This window comes from Ictalurus furcatus, chromosome 16 (assembly GCF_023375685.1).
Source record: "Ictalurus furcatus strain D&B chromosome 16, Billie_1.0, whole genome shotgun sequence".
In the NCBI taxonomy this organism is placed as follows: domain Eukaryota; kingdom Metazoa; phylum Chordata; class Actinopteri; order Siluriformes; family Ictaluridae; genus Ictalurus; species Ictalurus furcatus.
This window is the reverse complement of record NC_071270.1, coordinates 6,603,049-6,618,140: the sequence shown is the minus strand read 5'-3', so window position 1 is coordinate 6,618,140 and position 15,092 is coordinate 6,603,049. Positions and strand designations below refer to the sequence as shown.

The 15,092-nt window shown below is 41.7% G+C and overlaps 1 protein-coding gene across 4 annotated transcripts in view; it reads left to right on the top strand.

The window, feature by feature from the left end:
- Window positions 1-14,566, top strand: part of ttc28 (tetratricopeptide repeat domain 28) — a 238,946-nt gene extending 224,380 nt beyond the window's left edge. For 3 of the 4 annotated variants that reach the window (XM_053644552.1, XM_053644554.1, XM_053644555.1), the window contains 12 exons: window positions 1,606-1,746; window positions 5,444-5,588; window positions 5,923-6,102; window positions 7,830-8,317; window positions 8,661-8,908; window positions 8,997-9,121; window positions 9,462-9,693; window positions 10,926-11,002; window positions 11,180-11,203; window positions 11,372-11,501; window positions 11,678-11,785; window positions 11,900-14,566. In XM_053644552.1, the coding sequence (XP_053500527.1) occupies window positions 1,606-1,746; window positions 5,444-5,588; window positions 5,923-6,102; window positions 7,830-8,317; window positions 8,661-8,908; window positions 8,997-9,121; window positions 9,462-9,693; window positions 10,926-11,002; window positions 11,180-11,203; window positions 11,372-11,501; window positions 11,678-11,785; window positions 11,900-13,407 (3,406 nt within the window). In that variant the 3' untranslated portion in view covers window positions 13,408-14,566. The remainder of the gene's footprint in view (window positions 1-1,605; window positions 1,747-5,443; window positions 5,589-5,922; window positions 6,103-7,829; window positions 8,318-8,660; window positions 8,909-8,996; window positions 9,122-9,461; window positions 9,694-10,925; window positions 11,003-11,179; window positions 11,204-11,371; window positions 11,502-11,677; window positions 11,786-11,899) is intronic. The other variant, XM_053644553.1, reaches the window with a different exon arrangement.
- The last annotated feature ends 526 nt before the right edge of the window (window positions 14,567-15,092 follow it).

Here is a 15,092-nt window from a genome sequence, read left to right as displayed (position 1 = left end):
ACAGCGTTTATATTATATTACCAAGTTGTCGGTTCATTTGTCTGATAACATATCTCGAGAACGAGCGTTTGAATGTTTGTAGGGTTTGTATGGAAATATCATTGTAACCAGCAGATGAACTTGAATTATTGCTTTTGAAAATTAGAATTTGCAATCGATCCAATCGGGGTCAAGGTCACACGGTCAAATGTGTGAAATGGTTTCGCTTCAGTAGCTTCTTTCACATTTTAAGTATATTTTAAGAGTACACAACTACAAATTTGTAACTATAAAGACTAGACCTGCTGGCAGAAGCACCTCTGTTAATGCCATGTACGTCTAGGTCAAGTTATTATTATATAAATTATTGTTATTATTATTAAAAAATAACATGCAAGTTCCCGTTTTCACTTACAGTATAGCAAGCTATAAACAGTCTTTCCCTCACGAGTTAGTTCCTCTTCAAAATTAAGTGATTCTGGAAAACTTAGTGATCACCTCTGACTGTTACAAAGCACTGACACTGGAGACTCCTTCTTAAATCAGTGTCAAACAGACATAACTCCAACACAAAGCGCATATACGTCTCTCTCTCTCCCTCTGGTGCTTCCAGCCGCTCCTTTATCGCTCTGTCCCACTGATTAGACAACTCCGTGCCAGGCATGTGTCCTCACAGCCTGGCCCCTCCCTCTTCCTTGTCACACACAGATTGTTACACTGCCACAATGCACAGATTATTATTGCCAACTGTATATATTTGGGGGATTATATGGATCATAGTAATGAGCAGTTTTAATATATTTCACGCATATTATGGTTTACATGGACAGGATGATGTATTATATATGAAACATAATTGTATACCACAAGGCATATAATTCTGTATGATTTTCATTTATTCATAGGCATTGGCCTACAGCAGTGTCTGAGACACGTTTATTTGATATTGAAAACAGTCCTGGAGTTTTGTGCTGACGAACAAGCAGAGAAGTGACAAGTCGTATGGATTATTAGACGTGCTGCAATACATGTATATGCATCGGAAAACACGGATATATTAGCATGTATTCAACTTTTTGCATTATACAACTCTTGCGTGGTATGTGGGTACGTGCTGTGATTTTCACCATGCAGCTCAAGTCTGTACTGCAGGAGTTACTGAATGTGTTACTAAATAAATAGATTTGGAGTTTAAAAGAAGAAGGGGACAATGCAGCAGTGACTCAGCTCTGCGTCTTGGACTGTAGTGACAAGATCTCTTTCTTCCTCTCTCTCAGTCTCCTCCTTTCTCTCCTCTTTATCTCTCTCTCTTTCCTTTCTCTCCTATTTATCTCTGTCTCTCTTGTCCGTCGAGATCTGTTCTTTTCAGACTTTAGCCAGCTGCATAATTGAAATGCTGACTGGCACATTAAGGCCCCGTTTCATCCATTTTGACTATAAAATTGATGTCGCTCGTAGGAAATGCGCAGACCTGAGGAAATCCATAGACTCCGGGAGATTTACAGAGGAGCGATAAGTGATTTCAGAGCTCCATCTGTATAGCAGTGTGTCTTATAAAGGTTGTTAAAAAGCCACGTCTGGAATGAAAGCGTGGGCGAGATGATGCATTGTGTTTCTCTTTGGCAGAGCGTGCTCCAGCAGTGAAACCGAGAGCGAGGCAGGGGATCTACTGGACCAGCAGTTTGAGGAGCTGAACAACAAGCTGAACTCAGTCACCGACCCGACTGGCTTCCTCCGAATGGTGTCCAGAAACAACCTCTTTAACAGGTTAAATAGCAAACACTCTAAATTTCTGACTTCTAGTTTAGTTGAATTTATATACACGTGCTCCTAGAGGTCCCATGACATGAAATAAGCCTAGTATACATTGTAGCTAGAAGAACTGTCAGGCCGAAGAGCACTTCAGTTCTGTGAGCACTGAGCACTGTGCGCGTCCCATAGCACTGCCGTAACATCTTAAACATAACACTCAACACAAGGAGTTCGTTGCCAGTAGCACACATCATACAGCAAATAAACTGCAGTAAACACTGGCTAGGCAAGAAAACATGTCTTCAGGCAATGCTGGATGAGTGAAAATAACTTACTCAGGATATTGTTCTTGACAATCAGCCACTTCCGGTTGAAATGAGGGATTCTGATGCAGCAAAGGCAATGAAATGTACTTTACTTACAGCTATACAGGAACATTTTTACAAGCAAAACCTTCACTGCTCTTCTACAGTGAAACCTACTCGATCCAAGGTAACTCATGTAGCTGGCCACTATTTAAACCAGGGAAACCTAAAGAGAGCTAAATAAAATCTTCCATTATGCCCTAATTGATAAATAATGAGCAGGTTAGTCATTTCAGTATCAGTGTCGTTATTGGGTACCGCAGAAAAACTAACTAAAAAAAAAAATTGTACAAATGCATCCCTAATAAATATAAAAGACTAATAAATTTTACACTAATGCAATAATATTCAAATGAGAAGTATGCATGATACCAAGCATGATAAAAATAATAGCTAAATGTATTGAAGTCAGTGGTTAGAAAGTCTTAGTCATAATAATCATGTTAATTTGCCATCTCTGCAGATTTTCAGTTTAATCTGGTTTGCGCCTACGTTTAAGTAGGTGTTAACCTATAAAAGAGCACATTCTTACCACAGTAGTAAACAATCTTCATTAGAAGAATAAAGAAGCATTCTAAACAATGTGCTCACACAGTAAGATGTAGTATCGTGGTACTCGAGGCCGGTCTTGAGACCACACATGAATGTCCTCGGCCTTGCCATAAACTCGGGTGAATTTGTTTTCTCTGTCTTGGCCTACGAAGACTAGAAATATTTTTGCAGCACCACCCCAGAACATGACATCATTTCCATGATCAAGTACAAGTTCCTGTTGCAATGTTCCCATTACAGTACAAAACATTAATGTCTGTCTCTGCAGGTAGAGTTATATAGTGCATTCACACTATATATATATATATATATATATATAATTTCAAGTGTCTAAATTTCAACATACTTCATCTTCTTATGTTCCAAATACTATAACACAAGTACGTGTAATACATTGCTGGGGGGCGGTGAAAGATGCTGTGGCTGCTGGTGGGAATTATTGCAGGACGACTTGCGATTACTGATTAATTTATAATGTTCTATGTATATATTATGTGGCGCCTGGGGAAAAACCTTCAGGTGATGGATTTTGACATTTTCTACTATGCGATAACGTCACTTGTTTAAAAATGTTTCTTTGGTGTGTATTTCAACCATAAGCATAGTTAGATCATTTTTAAACTCTGGCTCCCCGAGCAAAGTTTTAGACCCCATTATGTAGACTGTCGGGTTTTCACCACAGTGTTTATTAAAATGGACAGCAGCATCTTTGCTGAAAGCCTAGGCTATATTAGAAAGGAAATAAAACATTTCCAGTTTGATGTATTTATGGTTTCTTAAAGAAGAGCGTTTTTTTTTTGGTCAAAACCCTGTCATTTTTGGCTGTTTGCCCGAATTCTGTGACATCTGATGGGTTTCCTCAGACCACCACATATTTAAAGATTGTCCTTAAATGGCGTTCTGTAGTTTCGTGTGAATTTACCTAGCCCAGAAACATGAATTTCACAAGAGTCAGACCAAGCTCAGACCGTAGTGCTGGACTTCTGTCCAGGAGTACAGTCCATTAGTGCCATGTGGGTATTGCACAAAACAATCGAGACGCATCAAAACTCTGGCCTGCATGTGTTTTAGTCTATAGATAATTTGAGGTCTGAATATTGATTTGGATCGCTTACTATTTACTTAAATTTACTCTGAATCAGGCCCATGTGTGTTTGTGTGAGTAACAAACATACTTCTAAACTTACAATCTATGTGAAAATCATAATCATCATAAATAATAATGTTTACAGTAATAATTTTTACAGACTTTGGGTAAACCCTGTACTTGTGGATGATACCTCTATGGTCGAAGTATGTTAACAGCATAGGCAATTTAATAAGTGTAAGTTGATAATAGACGCAGATTAGTGATCGGCATTTGAAAAGGCACAGATAACAGAAACTAGCATGCTACTCTGAGGTTGTGCTCATTGAGCGTATCCATGTGACAACTGTGCTTAATTTGTAAATCACTTTGGATAAAAGCTTCTGCCAAATATATCAATGTAAATCATTTACTCATATTTGTTTAGTTTATCTTTAATATGAAGGGAATAAAACATGTTCTAGTTATAGCAAGAGAAGATTTTCGTGATCTGTTTAGTATTAGTTTTATATGACGTGAACTTGAACAACTCCATGGATGAGAATTCAACAGCATTGTGGTATAAATGGGAATTATATAACTGAGGTTATGGATGTTAAGCCCTCCAAAATGCAACGTTCACACTCTTTTTGACACAGCTTCTAAGACATATAATAATAATATAGTAATACTGTAATTTTTGTTACAGTGTTAGCTGAAATGTTCTACATAATTTAGTCCAGAATGAGAAAATGTTTTTTAAAAAAACAAACAAAAAAAACACACACAGTTGCACCAATCCCTTATGGGCTTTTTTTTTATTTTTTATTTTTTTTAAAACGTTGCAGCCGGAGAAAATGGAGAAGTGATCGATCGCGAAATCACTGAACAATTAGTAAACATTTGAGCTGCTAATAGGTGTAGAATGGTCCAGTGATGAAGCTTCCAGGCAGTGGGGCTCATTAGGGAGTCCGTGTCAGGGTAAAGTTTGCCATTCAGCTGGTTATTGCACTTCCTCATTTATTTAAGGAGTGTGGAAGAGAAACTGCGAAAGAAAAGAAAAAAAACAACACTTAATGGACTCATCAAAAGGGCGAAAAGAGGGCGCAAGAAAATGTGAGAACATTCTGCGAAACGCTGCCTGTACCATATTTTAATGAGAGAATCGCTTCTAATGTGATGAGTCTGAGTTGCTTTTTTCCACGCTGAGGAGATATGAATACTCTGGCTTCATTAGCATGGGGCGACATCTACAATCAATACCTCCCGTCACTCTCTGACATCATCCCTAATCTATCGAGAAGTGACTCAGACTATTGTGGTTGCAAGTCACCACTCAATAATCCAATTATTTTTCTAGTTGATCAGCTGCACACAAATACATATGCATTAATTAAGCATTAATTAACCCTGTGTATACACATTGTCCACACTCGGTTTTTCAAATCTACGTGTCAGAATACAATAGCTAGCACAAAACCACACTTTTTATGTCATTGTAGCCAAAATGTGCTCACAACAGCGTCCCACTGATATTTCCTACATCTGAGAGCCTGTGCTCTGGTGCTGTCTCACTGTTCTGACCGCCACATATTGGCTTCCTGCATAGATGCACAGTGCCACCTAGTGGCTGTTCTGTATAGTGTGACATCTACTGTATAGCAGAATGTCTATACTGCTTTCTAATCCTCGCTGTGTGTTATGTTCTGTGTGTGATCCCTTGCCTCAGGAGCTGTCAGAGTATGACGAGTCTGTTCAGTAACACGGTGTCTCCGGTAAAAGAGGGGAGTTCCTCGCTCTCTCGCCGCTCCAGCACCCTCAGCAAGCCTCCCTTACGTGCCCTCTATGACCTTCTCATCGCTCCTATGGAGGGGGTGAGGCACTGCAGCATGCATCATATCATTTATCTTTTTTTGATTTTTATTTCAATTCATTTGATTCATTTCAATGCATGTTTTAGAAGTTTCTCTTTGTAAGCTTGTGGGGGTTTATGGTAGCAAATGGCTTTTTTTCCCCCCTATCCCTTTGTCTCATTGGCAGAATGAATGATGACTATATACAGACTAGTCAAAACCTTGGACACACCTTATTTGAACGTATTTTTCATAGTCTTGAAAACATATTTACTTTAATTAATGATAAATGTGCCATTTTATTTGTTATCTAATATTAATTCTTGTTTTCTCTTTCCATCTCTGCCTCTTCCAGGGTCTGATGCACTCCAGTGGGCCCGTAGGCAGGCACAGGCAACTGGTGCTGGTTCTTGAAGGCGAGCTCTATCTCATCCCATTTGCTCTGCTGAAGGGAAGCTCCTCCAACGAGTACCTGTACGAGCGCTTCAGCCTTATAGCCATGCCCTCCATCGGCAGCCTGGGGGCCAACGCAAAGGTCAGCTCTTTGATTTGACTCTGTTTGTCATTCGCACATTGTAATATGAAGTGTACACTTTTAGAAAGAGACAAAACACATAGTCGGATTCACAACTGATGGAGTTGTACTGGTAAATCAAGTTCTATAGATTTCACACTTTTCTTCATTCAGTGGTGCTTGAAAGTTTGTGAACTCTTTAGAATTTTCAATTTTTCTGCATAAATATGACCTGAAACATCATCCGTCAGGGATCTATCTTCACAACAAATCTTTGTGGAAGTATATCATGGCACGAACAAAGGAGATTTCTGAGGAATTGTTGATGCTCATCAGACTGGAAAAGGTCACAAAACCATCTCTAAAGAGTTTGGACTCCACCAATCCACAGTCAGACAGATTGTGTAAAAATGGAGGAAATTCAAGACCATTGTTACCCTCTCCAGGAGTGGAGACCAACAAAGATCACTCCAAGAGCAAGATGGGTAATAGTTTGCGAGGTCACAAAGGACCCAGGGTAACCTCTAAGCAACTAAAGGCTAATGTTAATCTCACATTGGCTAATGTTAATGTTCATGAGTCCACCATAAGGAGAACACTGAACAACAATGGTGTGTATTGCAGGGTTACAAGGAGAAAGCCACTGCTCTCTAAAAAGAACACTGCTGCCCTTCTGCAGTTTGCTGAAGATCACGTGGACAAGCCAGAAGGCTATTGGAGAAATGTTTTATGGATGGTTGAGACCAAAATAGAACTTTTTCTTTTTGTTTAAATGATAAGCGTTGTGTTTGGAGAAAGGAAAACACTGCAATCCAGCATAAGAACCTTATCCCATATATGAAACATGGTGGTGGTAGTATCATGGTTAGGGACTGTTTTGCTGCATCTGTGCCAGGACGACTTACTTGCCATCATTGATGGAACAACGAATTCTGAAGTATACCAGCAAATTCTAAAGGAAAATGTCTGTACATTTGTCCATGAACTGAATCTCAAGAGAAAGTGGGTCATGCAGAAAGACATTGACTCTAAGCACACAAATCTTTCTACCAAAGAATGGTTAAAGAAGAGTAAAGGTAATGTTTTGGAATGGCCAAGTCAAAGTCCTGACCTCAATCCAATAGAAATGTTGTGGAAGGACCTGAAGCAAGCAGTTCATATGAGGAACCCCACCAACATCCCAGAGTTCAAGCTGTTCTGTACTGAGGAATGGGCTGAAATTCCTCCAAGCTGATGTGCAAGACTGATAAACAGTTACCACAGAGTTTTTGCTGCACAAGGGGGTCACAACAGATTCTGAAAGCAAAGGTTCACATAGTTTTGCCGTTCACAGATATGCAATTTTAGATAATTTTCCTCAATACGAGACAAATATGTTTGTCTCATTTGTTTAATTGGGTTCTCTTTGTCTATGTTTAGGACTTTTAGTACAGTTTGATAATGTTTGAGGTCATGTTTATGCAGAAATATAGAAAATTCACAAACTTTCAAGCACAATTGTATTTATTATTCACATTTGTCAGATCATTTATTTATTTATTTGCCGTTGTATGTGTTTGATAAATAAAATCTTATTATTTCATGTGTATATGTCCTCTAGGTTCATTTTTTCATAGAACATGAACAAAATTTAATGAAAATTAATGAAGTTTCCAGTTATGTTTTAAAAACACAGACATATAAGTCAGAGATATTTCAAATGATTTTGAAACGGAATTGTTTACATTTATGATGACTTTCTTTCTCAGGTTCATCCTCGACGTGCTGGCCCAGCACTGTGCCCTGGAGGCAGTTCTGCCGCGGTGGTGGGAAACCCTCGCCTGCCCGCCTCAGTGATGGAGCGCTGGCTGTGGGGTCCGATGCCTTCTGCTGAGGAGGAGGCGCACATGGTGGCCGAGCTGTTGGGCTGTCAGCCTCTAACCGGTCCGGGTGCCACCAAGCAGCGGGTCATGAGCGCCTTGAGCCAGGCTGAGTGTGCCCACTTCGCCACTCACGTCTCCTGGAAGCTGGCAGCTCTAGTGCTAGCACCCAATCAGGATGTGGGCACTGGGCATGGTGCTAATACTTCGGGCGGGGCATCCGGGGGCACTGAGGGCAGCGTGAAATCTAGCTACGGTATCAGAGATGACGCCAGCGACGCTGAGAGTGTGTGTGACAGCCCACCGCTGCAGGAGTTTCTGCTTACAGCTGCAGACATCCTGGACCTCCGGCTGCCCGTCAAACTAGTGGTGCTGGGGTCAGTCTGTCTCCGTTTTAAAGGATGCACAAATAGCTTTATATTTATTTGTATTTTGTTTTACACCTCTATTAACTTATAAGTTATATTATAGTCTTATAAGTGTGTTTCAAGTTAATGTGTTTTCCATGCTTCTCTTAATCCAGGGAAACATTACAATTATTCTGTGTAATCACCCATATGCTGCATACTCAGTTTGTGTTAAACTGGCCATGCTCCGCTTCCCATGTTCTCAGTAGAGTTACAGACGATTTACAGTTGCCTTGAGCTGTATCAGCTAATGGCCTTACTCTGAGGCTAATGCTAACGGTGCTAATGCCGTGCCGTGTTTTGATCTGTGCAGTTCCTACCAGGAATCGGATAGTAAGGTGACAGCAGACGGAGTGGTGGGACTCACACGAGCCTTTTTAGCCGCAGGCGCTCAGTGTGTGCTGGTGTCTTTGTGGCCTGTGCCCGTAGCCGCCTCCAAAATGTTCGTCCATGCTTTCTACACAGCCCTGCTGAACGGCACAAAGGCCAGCGCCGCCCTCGCCGATGCCATGAAAACGCTTCAGGGCAGCAAACAGTTCTCTCATCCTTCCAACTGGGCAGGTTAGGCCATGCTTCTAAACACACAGTGGCACTGCGACAATCATTTTCATAGCAGACTTTATAGCTAAAACCTCTCGTGTTTCCATAGGCTTCATGCTGATTGGCAGTGATGTGAAGCTGAACAGTCCCTCGTCTCTGATTAGCCAAGCCCTGGCTGAGATCCTGCAGTATCCAGACAAAGCCAGAGATGCCCTGAGGGTCCTTCTGCATCTTGTGAGTGACACACAAAGCATCGTAGCATTAGAATATGCTGTGAATCATAATATCACAGCACGAGCGTTACAACCACAAGAGCTGTTTATTTTTCTTCTCCTGTGAGCTGCACGAGTCATAGTGTCTGTTTATTTTAGACACAGGTGTCAAACTCAAGTCCTCAGCCGTCACACCCCCCCCCCCCCCTCGGCTCCCCCCTCGCCCAACCCTAACTGAAGTCATGCTTGATCACTCGGCTTTAAAAATCTAAGAGGTTCACCCAGCAGCAGAGAGGTTTGACATCCATGTAAACTGTAAATTAGTGATCATGTCGAATTTACCGGTCTCTCTTCACCCGCAGGTCGAGAAATCACTGCAGCGCATTCAGAGCGGTCAGCGTAACTCCATGTACACGTCTCAGCAGAGCGTGGAGAACAAAGTCGGGGGCGTACCAGGCTGGCAGGCTCTGCTCAGTGCTGTGGGCTTTAGGTTGGATTCGGGCGGTGCCGGCCTCCCCGCTGCCGTTTTCTTCCCCATGGCAGATCCAGGAGACCGACTCCAACAGTGCAGCGCCACCCTGCAGTCTCTGCTAGGTACGCTAGTCCATCATAGACCTTAATAACTACTAAACTACAATTACATTTAGGTTTGCAGCATTTAGCAGACGTCACAGAAGTGCTTGTAGTCTTTATCAAAAAATAGCGGAGGAGGAGGTTAGTACAACATGAAGAAAACACACAAGACAAGGGATTAAAAAAAAATGGAAGTTCATGTGCTCGGTGAAAACCAAGGACAGCCTAAAAATTTAAATAACACACTTTTTTTTTATGCTTCAACACACCTAATTCAAATTACTATTTAACTATTCACAGACTTTTATGCATATTCTATGCATATGAGTTATATTTACATTTATTTATTTGACACACACTTTTTTATCCAATGCATCTTAGTTTTACTTGTTTAAGGGCCTGGTTCAAAAGCCCAACATTGGCTCTCTGGAAGTCCGAAGATTAGACCTTACAACCATCTGGTCATTAATACAGAATTGAAATCGCTATGCTGTCCCTGAGCTTACACGTCAGTCAGTCATTTTATGACAGGAAAAAAACAACAAAGGTATGTAGTTTGACTTGTGGAGCTTGCTCCGACTTCCCATTAAAAAAAGGCTTTCACGAGCAACAGCTTTTTCCTGATGATTTATCCATTTACATTATAAGGCATGTTTTTTTAAATCGTGTTAATTCATTTAAATTACTAGGTATGTGCCAAGATCTGTTCACGTCAAGTCAAACTCATATATTAAAGCACATTTGTGCAATGAGGTTCATCAAAAACTACGAAATAAAGCAGGAAAATATATATAATTGAATTCTCAATAGATACATCAAAAACATTATATATATATATATAATATATAATAAAAGGGAGGATGCTGTAAAAATGGACAAGCATTCAGAACACTAAAGATAAGGCAAGTAAACGTGTAAAACAAAAATGCACAACAAATCTCCAAGCACTGTTTAGACATGTATACATTTTACATCTTGTGAATGAGTGTCTCATGAGTGGACTACATCGTTGCTACATCGTGGACATATGAAGCTTCATTATTAATTGAAAATCATTTAAAGTCATTGTAATGTTTATTGTATTGTCCATAAACGGAGAACACTGACAGACACTGGCTGAATATAGAAATATGATTGCAAGTAGAAATATGAATATGCTTAGATATTTGCATCCCAGTCACCTGATACTTTGTGGTGAAAGAGATGCTGGGGTGACAGACATCACAACGCCCTCTCGTCCTGTGTGTCCTCAGGTCTGCCCCCTCCTGCTCTCCAGGCCCTGTGTAAACTCATTACAGCTTCTGAGACCGGGGAGCAGCTCATCAGCAGGGTGAGGCATTGCAACAGACCACAACATGGCTTCAAATATTTAAAGCTAACTTTATGTTTATATGCATCTTGAGCAGTATTTTCAGAGGCCTGCATGCATATTGTGCAGTTACTAATGCTTGCTTCACATGCCATTAAATCCTGTCTTCTTCTCTTTTTCTTAACATGCCATTTGAAGGCTGTTAAAAATGTAGTGGGAATGGTAAGTGCTTTCAGTAATCGCACTCAGCTAAATTGACCTGCTTTTCTAAACATACCTAATAATAAAGCTAGTTCTGCATTCAATTTGTGTTGTCTTTTCTGATCATTTGTGTTAAGGTTAATAAGGGCCTCTTGTGAATGTACGTTTATTGCAAATGTTTCTCGGCAGCTTCATCAGGTACTGGTCCAACTGCAGTCTGGAGAAAAGGAGCAGGATTTCTCACTGGCCCCTATCCAGGTGTCCATCAGCGTGCAGCTCTGGAGGCTGCCTGGCTGTCATGAATTCTTGGCTGCTCTGGGTAAGTGCTGAAGCAGACTCAACATGCTGTCTGAAGTATGTGAAGTTATGGTGTTTGTAGCTTTATCAGGTTACATTACATATCATGTGTGCCTTCCAAGTGTGGACTTTGGAGCCTCACTATCTTTCCCACCCAAACGCAAATCTCTTTCTATCGGTCATCTTTTTTTTTTGTAGGATTTGACCTGTGTGAGGTTGGTCAAGAGGAGGTGGTGCTAAAGACTGGGAAGCAAGCGAACCGCCGCACAATGCACTTTGCCCTGCAGTCTCTGCTGGCCCTGTTTGGTAAGATTCATCATCTTCTTATTTACCTTTCTGATAAGAAAAAAACATGCATGTCTCACTGTTTGCATATTGCATATAGACAGCTAAATAGAAATGTCTGCTTCTATTTTATAGACTCCACTGAGCTTCCCAAGCGTCTGAGCCTGGACAGTTCCTCATCCCTGGAGTCTCTGGCCTCAGCTCAGTCTGTGTGCCAGCAGCTGCCTGTGGGCTACACCAATCCTCCCTTCTCCCCTCCATGCCCTGACAGCCTGGCATCAGATGCCATCTCTGTCTACAGCCTGAGCTCCATTGCCTCATCCATGAGCTTTCTGCCACGGCCTGATGGAGCATCAGATGCCACCGGACAGCGTCCACGCCATGCTAGCCTGTTCACGCCGCAGCGGCACTCGGCTGTTCCACGTAGCCGCTCTTCGCCACACGGTGCTGCACGTGGGCACGATGATGACGAGTACCAAGGCTTCAGCATCATCAGCAGCGAGCCACTAGGCACCCATTGTGACACACTTCCCCGACCAGCTGGGCATCAGCGTGGCACTGGCCGTGGTGGAGCTGGCAGAGGGTATGTGGCGTCCGTGTCATCCAGAGGCAGCGTCAGCACCCCAACATCACCTGTGAAGACCGCTAGCCTGATACCCAGTGCTAACTCGCCCTTTCAGAAGACAGGCAAAGCAGGCAACTCGGACACTGGAGAGTCAGATCAGTCTAGCACCGAGACAGACAGCACAGTAAAATCGCAGGAGGAGCACCCACCTGCACCTGCCGCACCTCTCGACCCACAGGAGCTGGCACAGAAGATCCTAGAGGAGACACAGAGCCACATGCGGGCCGTGGAGACACTCCAGAGGGGCAGCGTTTCAGGGCCAGGTGATGCCCCAACACCAACTGGAGGCTCCGCCTTCCGCTGCTCCGAGACCAGTGCTTTCAGTCGACCCAGTAGTAGAGCTAGCATCAAATCGCAGAAGCTCCAGAAGATCAGCTCGGGTTATAACAGTCCCGCCATGTCAGAGACATCACTGAAGGACAGCAGCCAGCCATCACCCACCTCAGACAGCCTTCATGCCCAGTTCAAGCTTAAATACCCCAGCTCACCTTACAGTGGGCACATTTCGCCAAGCTCAGGCCACCAGTCACCTGCAGGCAGCGCCCCCTCCCCCGCCCTGTCCTATTCGTCCACTGGCTCCACACGTTCCAGCCCGGGTGACCTTGACCGCCTCAAACTGGCTGCCATCGATGAGAAAGTGCAAGCCATTCATAATCTAAAGACCTTTTGGGCCAGTGCCACTCAACAGCAGCAGTCTGGACCAATGAGGGCTTTCCATGGTGGAGCAAAATTGAGTGCCTCCCAAAGGGATGTCCTAGGCCTTCTTAATCTGTCCCCCCGCCATGGCAAAGGTCACAACCTGCCCAGCCATGAACTTCAAGACATGGGACTTCAGTCGATGGAGCCCAGCTCTAAAAACCCACCAAATGGTCATCGGAAGATGGAGCCAAAAAGAGTTGCCCCCTCTCCCACGGCTTCCACAGGGAGTAGCCCTGGTTCCCATACCATCAGACTGCCCACAGGGAACGGGTATAAATTTCTTTCCCCTGGGAGATTCTTTCCCTCATCTAAATGCTAAAAGTTCTCTCCTACTTTTGATTTTTTTTCTTCCTGAAATGGTAAGAGTGGAATATTTGGATGCGTGCCATTCTGTTGGAAACACTAGAAAGGATAACACAAACTTATGACCCAGATACGAGCCTGATTTTGTCCACTGTGTCAGCTTGACCAGAGAGCATATAATCCTTATGCTTCCACCTACACTGTAAAAGAACCATTGATATATGCAGACTGACCTGAGAACTGACGTGTCAGAAAAAAAGAAAAAGATTATACCAAAATGGTATTAGTACAAAAGACGCTTGCTGTTTGTGTTAGTGAAGGACCACGTGGCTTTGACTGGTTTGTTTCATTTGATTTTTTTTGGTTTTCATTTTTAATATAATTATTGTTATTGTTATAATTATGGATTGTAATTGTTATTACAGTTATTTTTTTGTAAATTAAAACAAGTGTTTTGCAATCAGTATTATACATTTTTATATTATTAAAGAGACACACCATGTGCACAAAAAAAAGATGAACAAACATTTTCATATTTTTATTGAAATGGTGAAAAGAAAAAATGCATCTGACCCTGACATCTATGTGAATTGAGTGTCAGTATTAAAGCATGGGTTCTCTTGCTCTTCAGTGATTCGATGTCTTTTTAACAAAAAAAAAAAAAAAATGATTTTGCATATGTTCTCATCCAGAAATATCTCAGTCATTTCTCAGTAAAAAAAAAAAAAAGTCTCAATAAAAGGGTTTAATTTATTTGCTTGGAGTTCTACATTTTTTTTTACTCATGCTTATTCCCATGCTCTTAAAATGAGAAAGGTATTAAATGTTCTAGTATATTTTATAAACCATCCATCTATTTTCTAAATAATATCCAACTTCATATTGGACTAGAAAGCAAATGCCCATTTGGCATCATTACCAGATATATTGTCAAAAGGCGGTATAAAAGAAATCCCCGCAGTTTATCAGTGTGCACTGTGACCACCACAGGATCAACCCTGACCTACTGTAATATTATTTGGTTGATGGATAATTCACAGCTTATCAGTTACACTGAGATGGAAGTGGGTGTTGCACTGGTACTAGTTTATCTGGCACAATCCTTTACCACATTTAAAGGAGAAATTTACCTTCACCTAGCATCCTCTTTTGTGTATTAGATAATTACACTCTCTGGCCACTTTAATACGAATATCTATACACCTGCCAATCCAATCAGCCAATGCATAAAATCATGTAGTTACGGGTCAAGAGCTTCAGTTGCCAGATGAGCTGGTTTAAGTATTTCAGAAACTATTGATCTCCTGGGATTTTCATACACAAGATTCTCTAGAGTTTATACAAAATTGTAAGAAGAAAAACGACAAAAAAAAAAACATCCAGTAAAGAACAGTTCTGCTGGTGGAAATGCCTTGTTGATAAGATAGGTCAGAGAGGTCAGCTGTAATAACTCAATGAGTCTTTACAACCAATGTGAGCAGAAAAGCATCTCAGAACACACAGCACGTTGAATCTTGATGCAGATGGGCTACAACAGGAGAAGACCACAACAGGTTCAACTGCTGTCAGCCAAATCCAGGAATCTGAGGCTACGGTGGGCACAGACTTTCCAAAACTGGACGGTTGAAGATTGTAAAACTTTGTATTAATTTATAGTTACATTTAATTTGTGTCATGTTCATGAAGCAAGTTAGTTCTGTT